Below are 13395 nucleotides of genomic sequence, written 5' to 3' on the forward strand. Positions count from 1 at the left end.
AATCATCATATTAACATATTCTCCTTTATTAATTTTAACTAATATTTATTTTCATTAATTTAAGCAATAAATTTATAAGTTAATTTAACTCAAACCCCTGAGATTTGGTGCAAATATACCTAACCACCTTAGGATTCAAATTTCATTAGTGGTGTTAACCGACAAAATTTGAAACCAATGGTGACTTGGTGTTTTTATACTTTAAGAAATGTGATTGAACACTAAATTTAGTTGTTAAACATCAATATTTAAAATATTATAAATGGATGAGATGCTTACAAAATATTTATTATAAAAGATAAGTTGTGAATGTCGAATCATGGTTGAAAACTATACTTTCATTAAATATAAACAAATCAGATATGAAAAATATTTCATCAAGATAAAGAATAAGTTAGCTATGTTGACTTAATACCTAAAGTTTTTTCTTTTTTACTTTAATGTGTAATATTAAGTTATTTTAACAAATTATTTAATCTACTTAACGACTTACATGAAGTTATTAAGTCATATTAAATCATTAAGTTGTTAACCAAACATCCTCTAAGATGATATTTGTTTTTTTAACTTAATATTGAATGTAATTTGCTTTCAAACTTAAGATTTTGGTTTTAAAATTTTTCTTATATTTATTACTTATTTTTTAAAAAAAAAATTATTGACCGAAAAAAGCCAAAACATTTGGTTTTTGTTGAATGCCAAAAATAACTTTTTGAAATAACTAAAAAACAATCTCAACATAACCTCCATCCTATTAATTGAAGAACATAAACTATTTTTGAAAGGTTGAATTTTCACCATACTTTACTGATTGTTATCTAAAATATAAATAAACAAAAATATACTTTCTTTACACAAAAAATGGAATATTATATAGAATAAGTAAGTAAAGATTTCCCTCCAACCTTGATTTTCCACATTACAAATATGGAGAGTAGTTTTCCTAACTGGCAGATTGCATTATCAACTTCTCACGTAAAAATTCTACTTTGGCATGGATTGTATGTTGGCTGAGTTGGAGTTTCCTTTATCAGCCCCCCACAAGCTAGTGAGTGGTAACTTGTGCACTCCTAGCTTGAATCGAAAGACTTGGAATAAGGTCTTAGGGAGTACCTTTGTGAATATATTAGCTACTTGTAAGGACGATGGAAGGAAATGAGTAATCAAAACTCCACTTACAACTTTTTCCCAAACAAAATGATAGTCCAACTCAATATGCTTGGAATGTGCATGGAAGACGGGATTTACTATCATGTGAAGGGCACTGAGATTATCGCATAGCAATTGAGGAGGTTCACATAGTCAAATGCCAATATCATGGAGAAGGAAAGTAAGCCAAGTTATTTCTACAGCACTGGACATAAGGGATCGATATTCGGCTTTGGCGCTTGATCTTGAAACTGTAGGTTGCCGCTTTGAGGACCATGAGATACAATTGGCTCCCAGAAAAATACAATACCCAGAAGTGCTTCTTCTTGTGTTTGTGCATCCCACCCAATCAGCATCACAAAAACCAGTGAGACGAAGCAAACTTTGCTTGAATAACCTGATTCCATGTTCCATTGTTCCTTTCAAATATCTAAGGATGTGTTTGACAACTCGCAAGTCAGCTTTAGTGGGTGCTTGGAAATGTTGGCAAGCCTTGTTTACTGCATGCACAATATCAGTCCTTGTGAAGGTTAAATATTGGAGGGATCCAACGAGTTGCCTATATCGTGTAAGATCAATAGGTTGTTCATCAGAAGGTGTGATGATGGACTTAAGATCCACGTGTGTGTTGATATGAGTACACTCCATCATTTTTGTGTTCTCTAGGAGATCTCTAGTGTACTTTTTTTGAGAAACAAACAACCCATTAGGAAGATATTTAACTTAAAATAATGCAAAGATCCTAAGTCCTTAAGAGAAAATTCACTACTCAGGGTGCTGATGAGGTCACTAATGATGTTGTTATCATTGCCTGTGACTATAATATCATCAACATAGATAAGTAGCAAAACAATAAACTAACCTTTGCCAAGAATAAATCTAGACAAGTCTGTTTTACCATAGTAAAACCCCATATGAAGAAGACATTGGGATAGTTTATCAAACCAGACCCTTGGAGCTTGCTGAAGGCCATAAAGAGAGCGATTCAATTTGTAGACATGACTCAGAAGGTCCTCGTTTATAAATCCTGGAGGTTGTTCCATGAATACTTCTTCCTTTAGAAACCTATGTAGAAAGGCATTCTTAACATCCAATTGCCTCATTGTCCATCCCAAGGTTACTACTAGTGAAAGGATCAATCTGATTGTAGTATACTTTATAACTAGGCTGAATGTCCCTCCAAAGTCCAAACCCTGTATTTGAGAAAAACATCGAGCAACTAATCGTGCTTTGTATCTATCTATGGTTCCATTTTCCTTCAACTTTGTTTTAAACACCCATTTAGAACCCATAATATTTGCACTTGGAGGCCTAGGAACCAAATCCCATGTTCAATTTTGGATTAAAGCCTTGATTTCCTCTTGCATTGCTTTGAACCAATGGGGAATTTTCAATGTTGTATGATATGTTTTTGGCTCACTAATATTACTTCTTGTGGCAGCAAAAGTAACCATTTGAGACTTTAAACTAGGATCATTCTTGAGTTTACTTTTGGTGATCATATGAGTTCCTTTGTTATCTGTGTGTTAGCCCTGAGGAGAAGAGATGTCAACACCAATTTGCTTGCTAATATCAGGAACTTCATCATCAGCATTGTGACTGGTTGATTTGTTTTGTGGAGATAGACCAACATACTCATTTTTCTACCATTTTTTAGGAAAAGAGAAATCAACTACTAGGTGCTTACTGACATCAGGAAAATTACTAACATTGGCATGCTTGTAGCTACTAGTAAACTCAATATGGGAGAGTGTTCCAGTAGTAGTAGCAATGTTGGGATTATGGCCACTAGCACCAAGAGCAACATCAGTGGGAGTTTCAATAGTAATGATGATAATGTGGTCATCTGTACTAGCAGCAATAATGGAAATTTTAGCAGCAACAGCAGTGGGAGTTCTAGTTGGATTAACACATGATGCTTCTGTATTTTGGTTAGTATTGCAACTAGCAGAAATTCTTTCTTCACCACTATTTCTTTGCTCAGTAGTGCATGGACAGTGGTTGGACTTCTTAGAGTTGTTTGATTGGTTAGCAGTGTTCTCCTTCCAAGACTTAGTTTGGTGATCTATTTTTGAAGTCTCACAAGAAGCATCTGAAGTTGAGAATGATACCATTTCTATAGGCATCTATAAATGATTTTCCTTAACAAGAGAGTTAGCATAAGGAAAACAATTTTCATTGAAGATGACATGACGAGATATGTAAACTCTTTTAGTTGAAGGATGCAAGCATCTATAACCCTTGTGTAGAGAGTTATATCCATTAAAAACACATGGATATGTCTTAGGTGAGAATTTATTCTTCTCGTAGTCTCTAAGGTATGGAAAACACTGACAACCAAAAATTCTCAAGCTCCTATATTCTGGATATTGTTTGAAGAGCATAAAGAATGGACTCTCCATTTTCAACACCGTGGAAGGCAGCCGATTAATGAGGTATGAGACAGTAAGGAATGCATCTACCCATAGACTTAATGGTAGTTTGGCATTGAAAAGCATTGTTAGACCCACTTCAACAATGTGTCTATGCTTTCTCTCTGCAACCCTATTTTGTTCTAGAGTTCCTAGGCATGAGACTTGTTCCAAAATTCCACACTTCTCAAGCGATTTTGAAATTTAATTGATTGAAACTCACCTCCACCATCACTTTGGAAGATTTTTATCCATCTTTCAAGTTGATTCTCAACCAAATTTTGAAACTTCAAAAAACATTCAAAGAAATTCAATTTTCTTCTCAAGGGATAAAGCCATGTATAGCGAGTATGATCATCAATAAAGACAACATAATATTTGTATCCTTGAGTTGAATTATTTGGTGCAGGTTCCCATAAGTCACAATGAATTTTGTCAAGAGGATTGCTAGAAATTTTATTTCTTAAGCCAAAAGGAAGTTTACAGTTTTTTCCTAATGGACAACTAACACATACTATTGCTGATTTCATCCAACTAGATACTTCAATGAAATTTTTGTCTTGTAGAAGCTTTATAGATTTTGTTTATGGATGCCCCATGTGTTGATGCCACACTTCTGATGATGCCTTGCTAGACCTAGTAACTGTCATGGCTTGAATCACATTTTCCTCCAATGCATAGAGACCTCCCTTCTTAGTTCCTCTGGCTAGCACTTGTTGAAGTTGATCCTTAATGAAAAAACCAGTTGATGAGAATTCTATGAAGCATGGGTTATCAGAGGTAAGTTGTCCAATGGATAACAAATTTTTCTTAATTTCTGGAACAACCAATAATTTTTTAAGTTTTAGATCTCTATGTTTAGTTTTTAGTCTAGCTTCAGCAATATGTGAGATTCTTAAAGCTTCTCCATTTCCTACAAAAATTGCATCATGCCCTTTATATGGAATTACTTGGGACATTTTACTTGGGTCATTTGTTATATGGGTTATTGCTCCCGAGTCCACATAAAAATTGGGATCCTTATCTTCTTCATTTAGAGCCATAGTAGCCAAAGCTTGAGGAATCTCTTCTGATTGATACGAATAGTTGAATCTATTCCAACAATCCAAAGCTAAATGGTTAGCTTTATTACAAATTTGGCAAATAAGAGTACCTTCATATTTTTGGAGTTTCTATTATAGTGGAAGTTGGTTGTTGAAGCTATTTCTTGGATTTCTGGTGTTGGGATGAACATTCTACCTTTGGTCACTGGTAGCATTGTGATTGAATCGCCCTACTGGAGTGAAGCCACAACCTCTAGAAAGAAATCTTCCTCCTCAATTTCTTCCTCTTCCTCATTAGGTAAAATAGGCTTGTTCATGGTTTATAGACTCCTTGTTCTCTTTATTTTCTGCCATAATCATTTGTTCATGCCCTTGTAGAGCCACAACAAATTGATTGTAAGAGGAATACGGTGGTTTTGATAACATGGCCACCCGAAAATCCATGTATTTACTTCTGAAACCTTGAGCTAGTTGAAAAACATTGTCTAGGTCACTTACTGGTTTTCTAACTGTAGTTAATGCATCACAAATGCCTTTGAACTCCCGTAGATATTCATCAAGGGACTTTGTACCTTTCTTCAGCCCTCGGAGTCTATTGGTCAATTACACCTCCTTCTCTTTGGTCGTTGGAAGGAGTTTTTCTTCTAGAGAGTTCCAAACATCATAGGCAGTCTTTGTTCCATCCAACAAAAGCATCATTTTTTTTGTCATGAGTCCAAGAAGCCAGGAGGTAAGTAGACCATCATTGTGAGACCATGTCTCTATTGACTGATCATGGGTCTCCTTTGTTTCAATATCCATTATCTCCTTTGATGCGAGTCTATTTTCAGAGAGATGATGGACTAATCCAAGGCTTCGCACAAGAGGAAGAACTTGTGAGCGCCACAAAAGGAGATTGGACATATTCAGTTTGATAGAGACGAGGCTTGAGCATTGATGAAAAGCCTAAATGCGAAGAACATTTTCTGGGGTTGCCATGGAAGCTTTAGATTGTTTTAGGTTAACCGGCTCTGATACCATGAAGAACAGAAACTATTTTTGAAAGGTTGAATTTTCACCACACTTTACTGATTGTTTTCTAAAAAATAAATAAACAATACATATTTTCTTTACATAGAAAAAGGAATATTATACAGAACAGGTAAGTGAAGATTTCCTTCCAGCCTTGATTTTCCACATTACAAATATGGAGAGTAGTTTTCCTTCCTGGCAGATTGCATTATCAACTTCTCACATAAATATTCTGCTTTGGCATGAATTGTCTGTTGGTTGAGTTGGAGTTTTCTTTATCATTAATACTTAATACTTAATAGAAATAAAATAATAAAAATAAACGACGTAATACTATTAAGTTGTAGTTAGAGTTAAGTTAAATTAATTTCTATTTAGATTTAAGTAAAAAAAACAAACATCACCTAAGTGTTGTACTAAATTTTTGAAACTGTAAACCATGATGGGGTTTCTCTTAATCAATGAAACCAAGTGGTTGTTCCATAAACACTTGCTCATGTAATTGTCCATACAAAAAGACACTATTAACATCAAGTTACCTTACCTCTCAACCATGTTCAATAGCCAAAGAAAACACCAAATTAGCAGTTGTGGACTTCATCACAAGACTAAGTTTATGTTTGGTTCCCAAAAAATACCAAGGAAAGAAAAAAAAATGTTAAAAAAATATATATTTTCTCATATTTGATTGCATTATAAAAAATAATAAAGAAAATGAAAAATAAATAAATTAGATAAAAACTTATGAATTTTCAAATTAAATAATCTCTATAACAATGAGTTAAAATAAGTTAAATGAGTTTGAAATAATGTATAAAAATAATTTATTGAGTTTAATTTTATTTTTTATTTTCCTTCTATTTTTGCTATTTATTTTCTTTCCCTCAAATTTTTCAAAAACCAAACATAACCTAAAAGTCTTGAAAAAATAATCCATTCCTAAAGCTCAAGTGATGTCTTGAGCAACTAATGGAGCTTTGTAATGGATTATAGGGCTATCGATCTAGATTATGTTTAGTCTTGTAAATCCACTTGCAATCAACTATTTGTTTACCTAAAGGCTTGGATAACATCATGCTCTTCTTTGATTGCTTAAAACCATTTCGGCTTGCTTATAAGAGAATGGTTCAGTACAGTTAGGCAAAGGGTGCCTTGTGCAGATAAATTTGATAGCTTTTTAAAGTTCGGCCTTAGAATGAGTTACCATAAATATGATGTGTTGGAGGTGGGGATAACTATATATGAATCAGCAGGAGGAGGGTACTTGATTGAATCTATGTCTAAATTAGCATTATGAGGAGTTGAATGAGTACTAGAATTACAATTCCGACTTTGAAAAAGACTTTGATTAGGATATGAAGTTTTATATTCAAAAATTGAAGTCTATTTAAAGTGTTTTTTTTTTAAAAAATTTTTTGTTAAAAGTAATTTTCTTTCAAATTTCAAATAATTTTTTGTTTTTACTTTTGTTGACTTATTACTTATTTTTTTAATTTTTTTACTAAACAAAAAAAATCAAAATATTTGAATTTTTTTAATGCTAAAAGTAAGATATTGAAACCAACTAGCATAACTAAAGTGAACATGTTGGTTTTGTTTTTTTTTTTTTTACTTCTTAATACTTAATAGAAATAAAACATTTAAAAAAAGAAACAACTTAATACTTAACACTATTAAGCATTATTTAGAATTAAGTAAAAAATAATACTAAAAACAAATACCACCTAAATCTTCTTTTGAATAACATAAAGAACCAAAAGTATTAGTACATGGTGAGCATCTTCATTTGCCATATTCAATGTGAGAAAGGTAACATAACTAGGAGACAAGACATCAAACTTAGGGGTTTCTTGCTCTTTGTTAGTAACAATTGATATCCACTAAAAAAAATTTGCATGTTAAACAACATACATGTGGTCGTGACTTATGAGTATCAGGTAAAGACATCTCATAGGTCCCAAGTAATCCTAAGTTCATAAATTTTCATAGAGTCGATGCCCCTACTTTCCTCTACGGTCATGACCTTGGGTTTGAATACCCTAGAGAGGGATTTTAGAATGCTTCTCGCAACTTTGAACTTAGGTATCTTCTCCCTAGGTTAAAACAGGAGTTAACTATATCACTAAGCTCATAATAGAATACAAAGAAGGTTTTATCCTCTTACATCCTTATTCTCTCAAATTTCAAGGTGAGCATCTAGATTTTTGGCAACTTCACAGCCAAAATGCACTCATGGATTGCTACAAGAATGTCTTAGGTTTCCTTAGTACATTTACATGTGGCTATCCTACTTTTCTAAGACTTTAGGGTTGAATATTGAGTTATTTACATCAAAAAGGGCATTTCAGATGCTCAACTAAGCACTCAATTTATTTCTATGGCTTGATAAGAGATTTCGAAAGCTCAATTGTTCCTTGGAGTGTACAATCAAAAGTCAAGTGATCTAGTTTAGGATACACCTAAAGGGGGGTGAATAAGTGTTTAAACTTTTTACCCCAAACAAATTAATTATTTTTAATCTTGTAATAGACACTTTTCAATTTAGAGAAGCCTAATAATATTCAACATAAGAACATAAGATTTTTTTTACATAAAAAACCACCTAGAAAACATACAAATGTAAAAACCAGGAGATCAAAGACCTCTAATCACCAATGCACTATTTAAAAGTAAAGTGCATAATTTTACCTGGTAGAAGTTAGCTATAAGTCTTACTCCCAAACACTTATACTACATTTCACATCTGTGATGCAGCACTACACATGCTCCTAGTGGATGAGGATCTAACCCATACTCCTAAGGGGATGTAGATCTTCTTCATAACCCAACAAATGGACAACAAAACATTTTTGAGAGTTACAGGAACAAGAAAGCAAATTAGTTTTTCTCAATATTCGTATCAAAAGCTCTAAAACCATTTTTAGCATAGTATTTATAAGATACAAATACATAATGGACTCAAATTAGGATTTCTAAAATTAAATCATTTAAAATATGGAAAAGGATATTTATGAAGATTAAAATTTTTGCATGAGCGCTTAAACGCCTTTAGAAGCACTTGAGCACTCTCCAATACTTGAGTGCTCTAAGGAGCATTTGTGCTATCAAAGGAGTGTTTGTGCGATCAAAGGAGCGCTTGAGCCTCGAGGAGTTTTAAAACTTTTTTCAAAAAAACATTTTTTTTAAACATTTTTATTCAATTAAAAACATTTTGTCCACATCATGCCTTAAGTAAATCAATTTGTCTTCATCTTTTTACACTATGTCATCCCAATTGATCACTCAAAAACTTCAAGTCTTTAATGAAGGGTAAGACACAATTTAGAAATTAGATCCTAAGCCACAATAAATGGGACAAAATTACCAATTTAAAGCTACATAACCTAATGTACCAACAAAACCCCAAAACATAATTCATATACATCTAAATATCCATTAGAATATGTGAAAATAAATGGATTTAACGTTTAATATTTATATCTCGATTTTGTGAGAAGTGGTTATTGTTTATTTATTTTTAGTTTTTATGCAAAATTTTGCTCAAGCCAATTTCAAATTGACCACTTTCTCCCTTTTCTTTACTTTATTAAAAAAAAATATTTTAGTAAACTTATATATAAAAAAAAACAAAAAAACAAAAAAAAAAAAAACAACAAAATAATCATCTTCTATGTCCAAAGGATAAAATGATAAATTATTTCATAACTTTCATAAATTTGTTGCTTTTTACATTATTTTCAATTTTATCTACTATAATCAACCGTCCTAGAAAACATGGATCCAACTTTTGTATGATAATTTAAATCTTGGCTTCATTGATTCATTGTTATTCCTATTTTTTTATAATTTAATTTAAAATACATTATTACCCCTTTTTGACCTTTATTTCTTGGGAAGAAAAATTGGGGAGGGTCAATACATAAATACCAAAGGCCAAAAGGACAGATATGCAAATATAACAATTTCAAAATCTATAAAATGGTCGCTTTCACCGTTTTCTTCGAAGACAACCGTTCACTCGGAAACAGAGAAAGCAGACCGAAGAAACGACCATCACCGCCAGGTAATTCTAACACCACCCACCCCTTCTTCTTCTTCTACTTCTTCTTCCCCATTCGAGTAACGGTCCTGTGCAATCTGTTTGGCCCGAAGGAAAACAATGGAAAACTTAAGAATTACTAAACATGGTGGTCCAATATTTCCTGTTTTTCCATGCTTACTGGGCATGATTTTGTAGGCTGCTTGGAACCCAAGTCAAGGACTCAAGAAAAAACAAACCCAGAAGCAAAAGGTCACTTTCAGGTGAGAAAATATGAATAAAAAACAATAGAAAAAATTTGTGAAACTTTTTCAGGAAGTTTCTATATTTGGGATTCCCTGCGATTTCATCCATGCAGTCACTATAGTTTATCATGTATGTTTTTTGGCAAGTAATCAACAAATCAAGAAAATATATTGGTCTTTAATGTCTGTTAATGAACTTTCCAGGACAATACTCAATTCACATATTCATCTTTCTTTCTCTATTTTCTTTTCAAATCCGTCTTTTTTGCAGATTTAGAAACCCTTCTATTCTGTTTCTTGAGCCTTATTATGACTAAGATTTTATGCATGTAGGCATAAGTTGGAGATTTGGTTGAATTGATTTGTTAGATATCTGGTGCAGAAGTTAAGAAAAAGCAGCTCCAATGGATCATCGTCATCGTCATGCTCTTGGTGTTGTGTTCATGTTAGTTTTACTCTCACTTCCCCACGATTGCATGCCTTGGAATTTTTTCGGGTCAGGGAAAACCGAGAGCCCGTTCACTGAAAGCTATTCAAAGGCTAAGGCAATTTCCGGTGATGTTATTGCTGAATTCTCCATGGAAGCCCTCAATGACCAGAAGGGGATCGAAAGGGTGGACAAAGCTAGAAGAAAGTTGGCGGGGGGCGGCTCCAACACCTGTTGGCAAAATGCTTATGAGAGTCTCTTTGCTGGGTGTTCTGAGATTATCCCTGATGACAAGAAGAGAAGGAGATTTGCTTGGCTTCTCAGTGATTGCTTTCAGAAGGATTCGGGGGGCCACGCTTTTCCTTCTTGTGATACTCGCTCTGATTCTGATGTGAAGAAGTGTCTGCAGAAATTGGATGAAGAAGCTCGAAGCACATATCTCGCCTTTTTCCTCGAAACCAACTCAATCTGCCATCATTTACAGTTAAGCATCATCCATACATAGCTTCTATTCAATTTCCCTAGTCAGAATTCAATTCGATTTTATTATCTGATTGAAGTAGTAATACTAATACCTGAATTCAAATTGGTTAGCATCAAAATTTTGATCTGTTTCTTCCGCAGAGCCGATGCTTTTAAGCGTGGAACGGAAAGATTAGTGAATGACTTGAGGAAATCAGCCCAATTTGCAGAAGAGAAGTTGGAAAACATAGAGGAGAGGTCGGAAAATCTGTTGCAGAGCTCGAAAGAGATCCATGACTCCTTGACTTGGATCGATCTCCGAACCCAACAAGTGGCTCGAGCTTCTAAGAATGTGGAAGACAATATTGATACCGTGTTGAAGCATTCAGAGGCAGTTTTTGAGCAATCCAAGGGAATTGCAGCTTCACAATTGGAGCTTCAAGAAGGACAAGTGAAAATGAAGGACAAATTCGAGGAAGGGATGGCAATGATTCAGGGCTCTTACAACAACCTAGGCCTAGAAATCGATAAGTTAAGGAATGATGCTGTTGAGATAGAAAATGAGATAAGTAGAGTTGGTAATACAATGACTTTGAAGATGGAAAATCTGCAGAGCAGAGCTGATGATATTGGGGAAGTGGCAGGGCAGTCATTAGATAAGCAGAAACAGCTTCTAGACGGGCAATCAACTGCCCTTGAAGGCCTTCAGTTTCTAACTAAATTCCAGTCTCAAGCCCTGGAAGAGAGCAGGTAAAAGAGACCGAAAAATCAATAATTATATCCAACAAAATTGATCAAAATTTTAATCCAATCTGAACTTTGCAGGGCTACTCTGCAGCGCTTAGCTGAATTTGGGCATAAACAACAGGAAGAGCTTCTTCAGAGGCAAGAAATCCTTCAACAAGCCCATGACCACTTGGTAGAAAACTCAAAATCGATGCTGGCAGCTCAGGTTAGTTCCCTTTTCAACCCTGATCTCCATATCTGAATTTCCCAAACCGTTTTTTCTCATTAGGAACATCCATTTTTATTCAACAGGAAGCTTTTGAATCAAAGCAAGCAAGCATGTTCATTGCCTTGGATAAGCTCTTCACTTTGCACAATGCCATGTTGCTCGAATCCCGATCAATCAAAGCCTTCTTCATATACTCCTTATCAATTTTTATCCTCTACATGCTCACCAGTACAAAGCAAACATATACTGTGAGACCAAGGCTTTACATTGGTATGTGCTCCCATCTCTCAAAACCCGAAAACTTAAAAGGATTCAAGTTAAATTAGTCTCTAAAAAACCGTTGATTTTCAGGGCTTTGTGCTACATTCCTGATTGAATTTGCAATTCTTCGGTTCTCAACTTATGACATTGCGCAACAGACACAGATAATCAACATGATCAGGTCAATCTTTGCGATTGTTTCTTCAATCCAGCTCCTTCATGCCATCTGTACATTCAGGTAAGTAAAAAACACAATTCATGGCTGAAAAATCTCAGGTTAAAATTGATGTTTGGATGTTAGAAATTCTTGTATTTCTCGAATATTTTGCAGGGATTATGAAGTGCTGAACCATCAGATGCTGCTAACACTAATGGAAAAGGTTAATGGTATGCAAAGAAACATAGACTACTCGGCCTGTGTCATGGAGGATAGCGATTTAGATTGGTCTACATGGATCGATAATGACTTGCCCGAAGATGTGGACATTGTCAAAGATCCTGATTTTATACTTCAGGAAGAAATTGGCGAGAATTCCATTACAACAACTTCAATTACAAGAAAGTATAATCTTCGAAACCGCCTTCGTCAGTGATGATTTCTTGGTGATTTTCTTAGCTGGTACCTAATTTTTCAGTTGTTTGAGTTTGTATAATTTTATGAGACAGCAACATATAGGTGAAGACTCTATATAAATGTATGATTGTTTGGCTGCCCAGAAAGAAGGGTAGGGAAAGAGAAAGGAAAGAAAATTCTGAAAGCTCAGCAAAATCTGTCTACAAGCAAATTTGGCTGACACCGGATATTTCACATTTGGATTATTGGCGTGTGTGTGTTTTTCACGGGAAAACAGAGTAGCCTAAGAGAACAGGATTCAAGTTCGTGTTGTTCTGTTTTTTTTATGTTTTCTTTAAATTTTCTTGGCATCCAAACAATAGGATACCAGCATAACGGTTGGATGCCGTGCCTCGGAAACGGTGAAAATCTGGAGAGTTTTGAGGTATGGAACCGAAACGGTGCGTTTTGAGGGAACAATGAATTTAAAAGCGGAGGAAGACAAACGAACACTTTAAAACGGTGCGTTTTGAGGTGTCCGTTTGCAATCGGTGAAACCTGGAAATTTTGAAGATGAGCGAAAGAAGGCAACAAATGGAACTTTCCAAGAAGGATGTTTTTCTTCCGAGAGACATAAATATATCGAAAAAACGGAGAAACTTAAAGGGATTTAATGAGTTAATGACTTAAACTTAATCATATGAATCTCAAATCTTTTTATTAAATAATTTAATATTATAATTTTAAAGTTAAAAATGACTTTAAGTTTGACTTTAACTATTAAGTTAAAATAATTAATTTATGTGATTTTTTTTTTTTTTTTACGAACTTAAGACTAA

General features: G+C 34.1%; 1 protein-coding gene across 2 annotated transcripts; it reads left to right on the top strand.

Annotated features, from left to right (window-relative positions):
• The first annotated feature begins 9631 nt into the window (after positions 1–9631).
• LOC117927095 (protein GAMETE EXPRESSED 1) lies at positions 9632–12839 on the top strand. Of its 2 annotated transcripts, XM_034846500.1 has the most exons (8): positions 9632–9677; positions 9852–9916; positions 10232–10808; positions 10950–11537; positions 11613–11739; positions 11826–12012; positions 12094–12241; positions 12335–12839. In XM_034846500.1, exons 3-8 carry the CDS (start codon positions 10303–10305, stop codon positions 12594–12596), a joined length of 1818 nt encoding a protein of 605 aa, XP_034702391.1. In that variant the 5' UTR covers positions 9632–9677; positions 9852–9916; positions 10232–10302; the 3' UTR covers positions 12597–12839. The 2 variants fall into 2 exon arrangements, with proteins under 2 accessions (XP_034702391.1, XP_034702393.1); XM_034846502.1 differs by lacking the exons at positions 9632–9677; positions 9852–9916 and having other exon boundaries at positions 10227–10808.
• The last annotated feature ends 556 nt before the right edge of the window (positions 12840–13395 follow it).

This window comes from Vitis riparia, chromosome 12 (genome assembly GCF_004353265.1).
Source record: "Vitis riparia cultivar Riparia Gloire de Montpellier isolate 1030 chromosome 12, EGFV_Vit.rip_1.0, whole genome shotgun sequence".
Taxonomy (NCBI): Eukaryota; Viridiplantae; Streptophyta; class Magnoliopsida; order Vitales; family Vitaceae; genus Vitis; species Vitis riparia.

Bases quoted from the DNA above. Each gene is read 5' to 3' on its own strand.
- LOC117927095 (XM_034846500.1), top strand. From the start codon at position 10,303: ATGGATCATCGTCATCGTCATGCTCTTGGTGTTGTGTTCATGTTAGTT. The intron at 11,740-11,825 runs GTTAGTTCCCTT...TTTATTCAACAG, and splicing joins AATCGATGCTGGCAGCTCAG to GAAGCTTTTGAATCAAAGCA. The intron at 12,013-12,093 runs GTATGTGCTCCC...GTTGATTTTCAG, and splicing joins GAGACCAAGGCTTTACATTG to GGCTTTGTGCTACATTCCTG.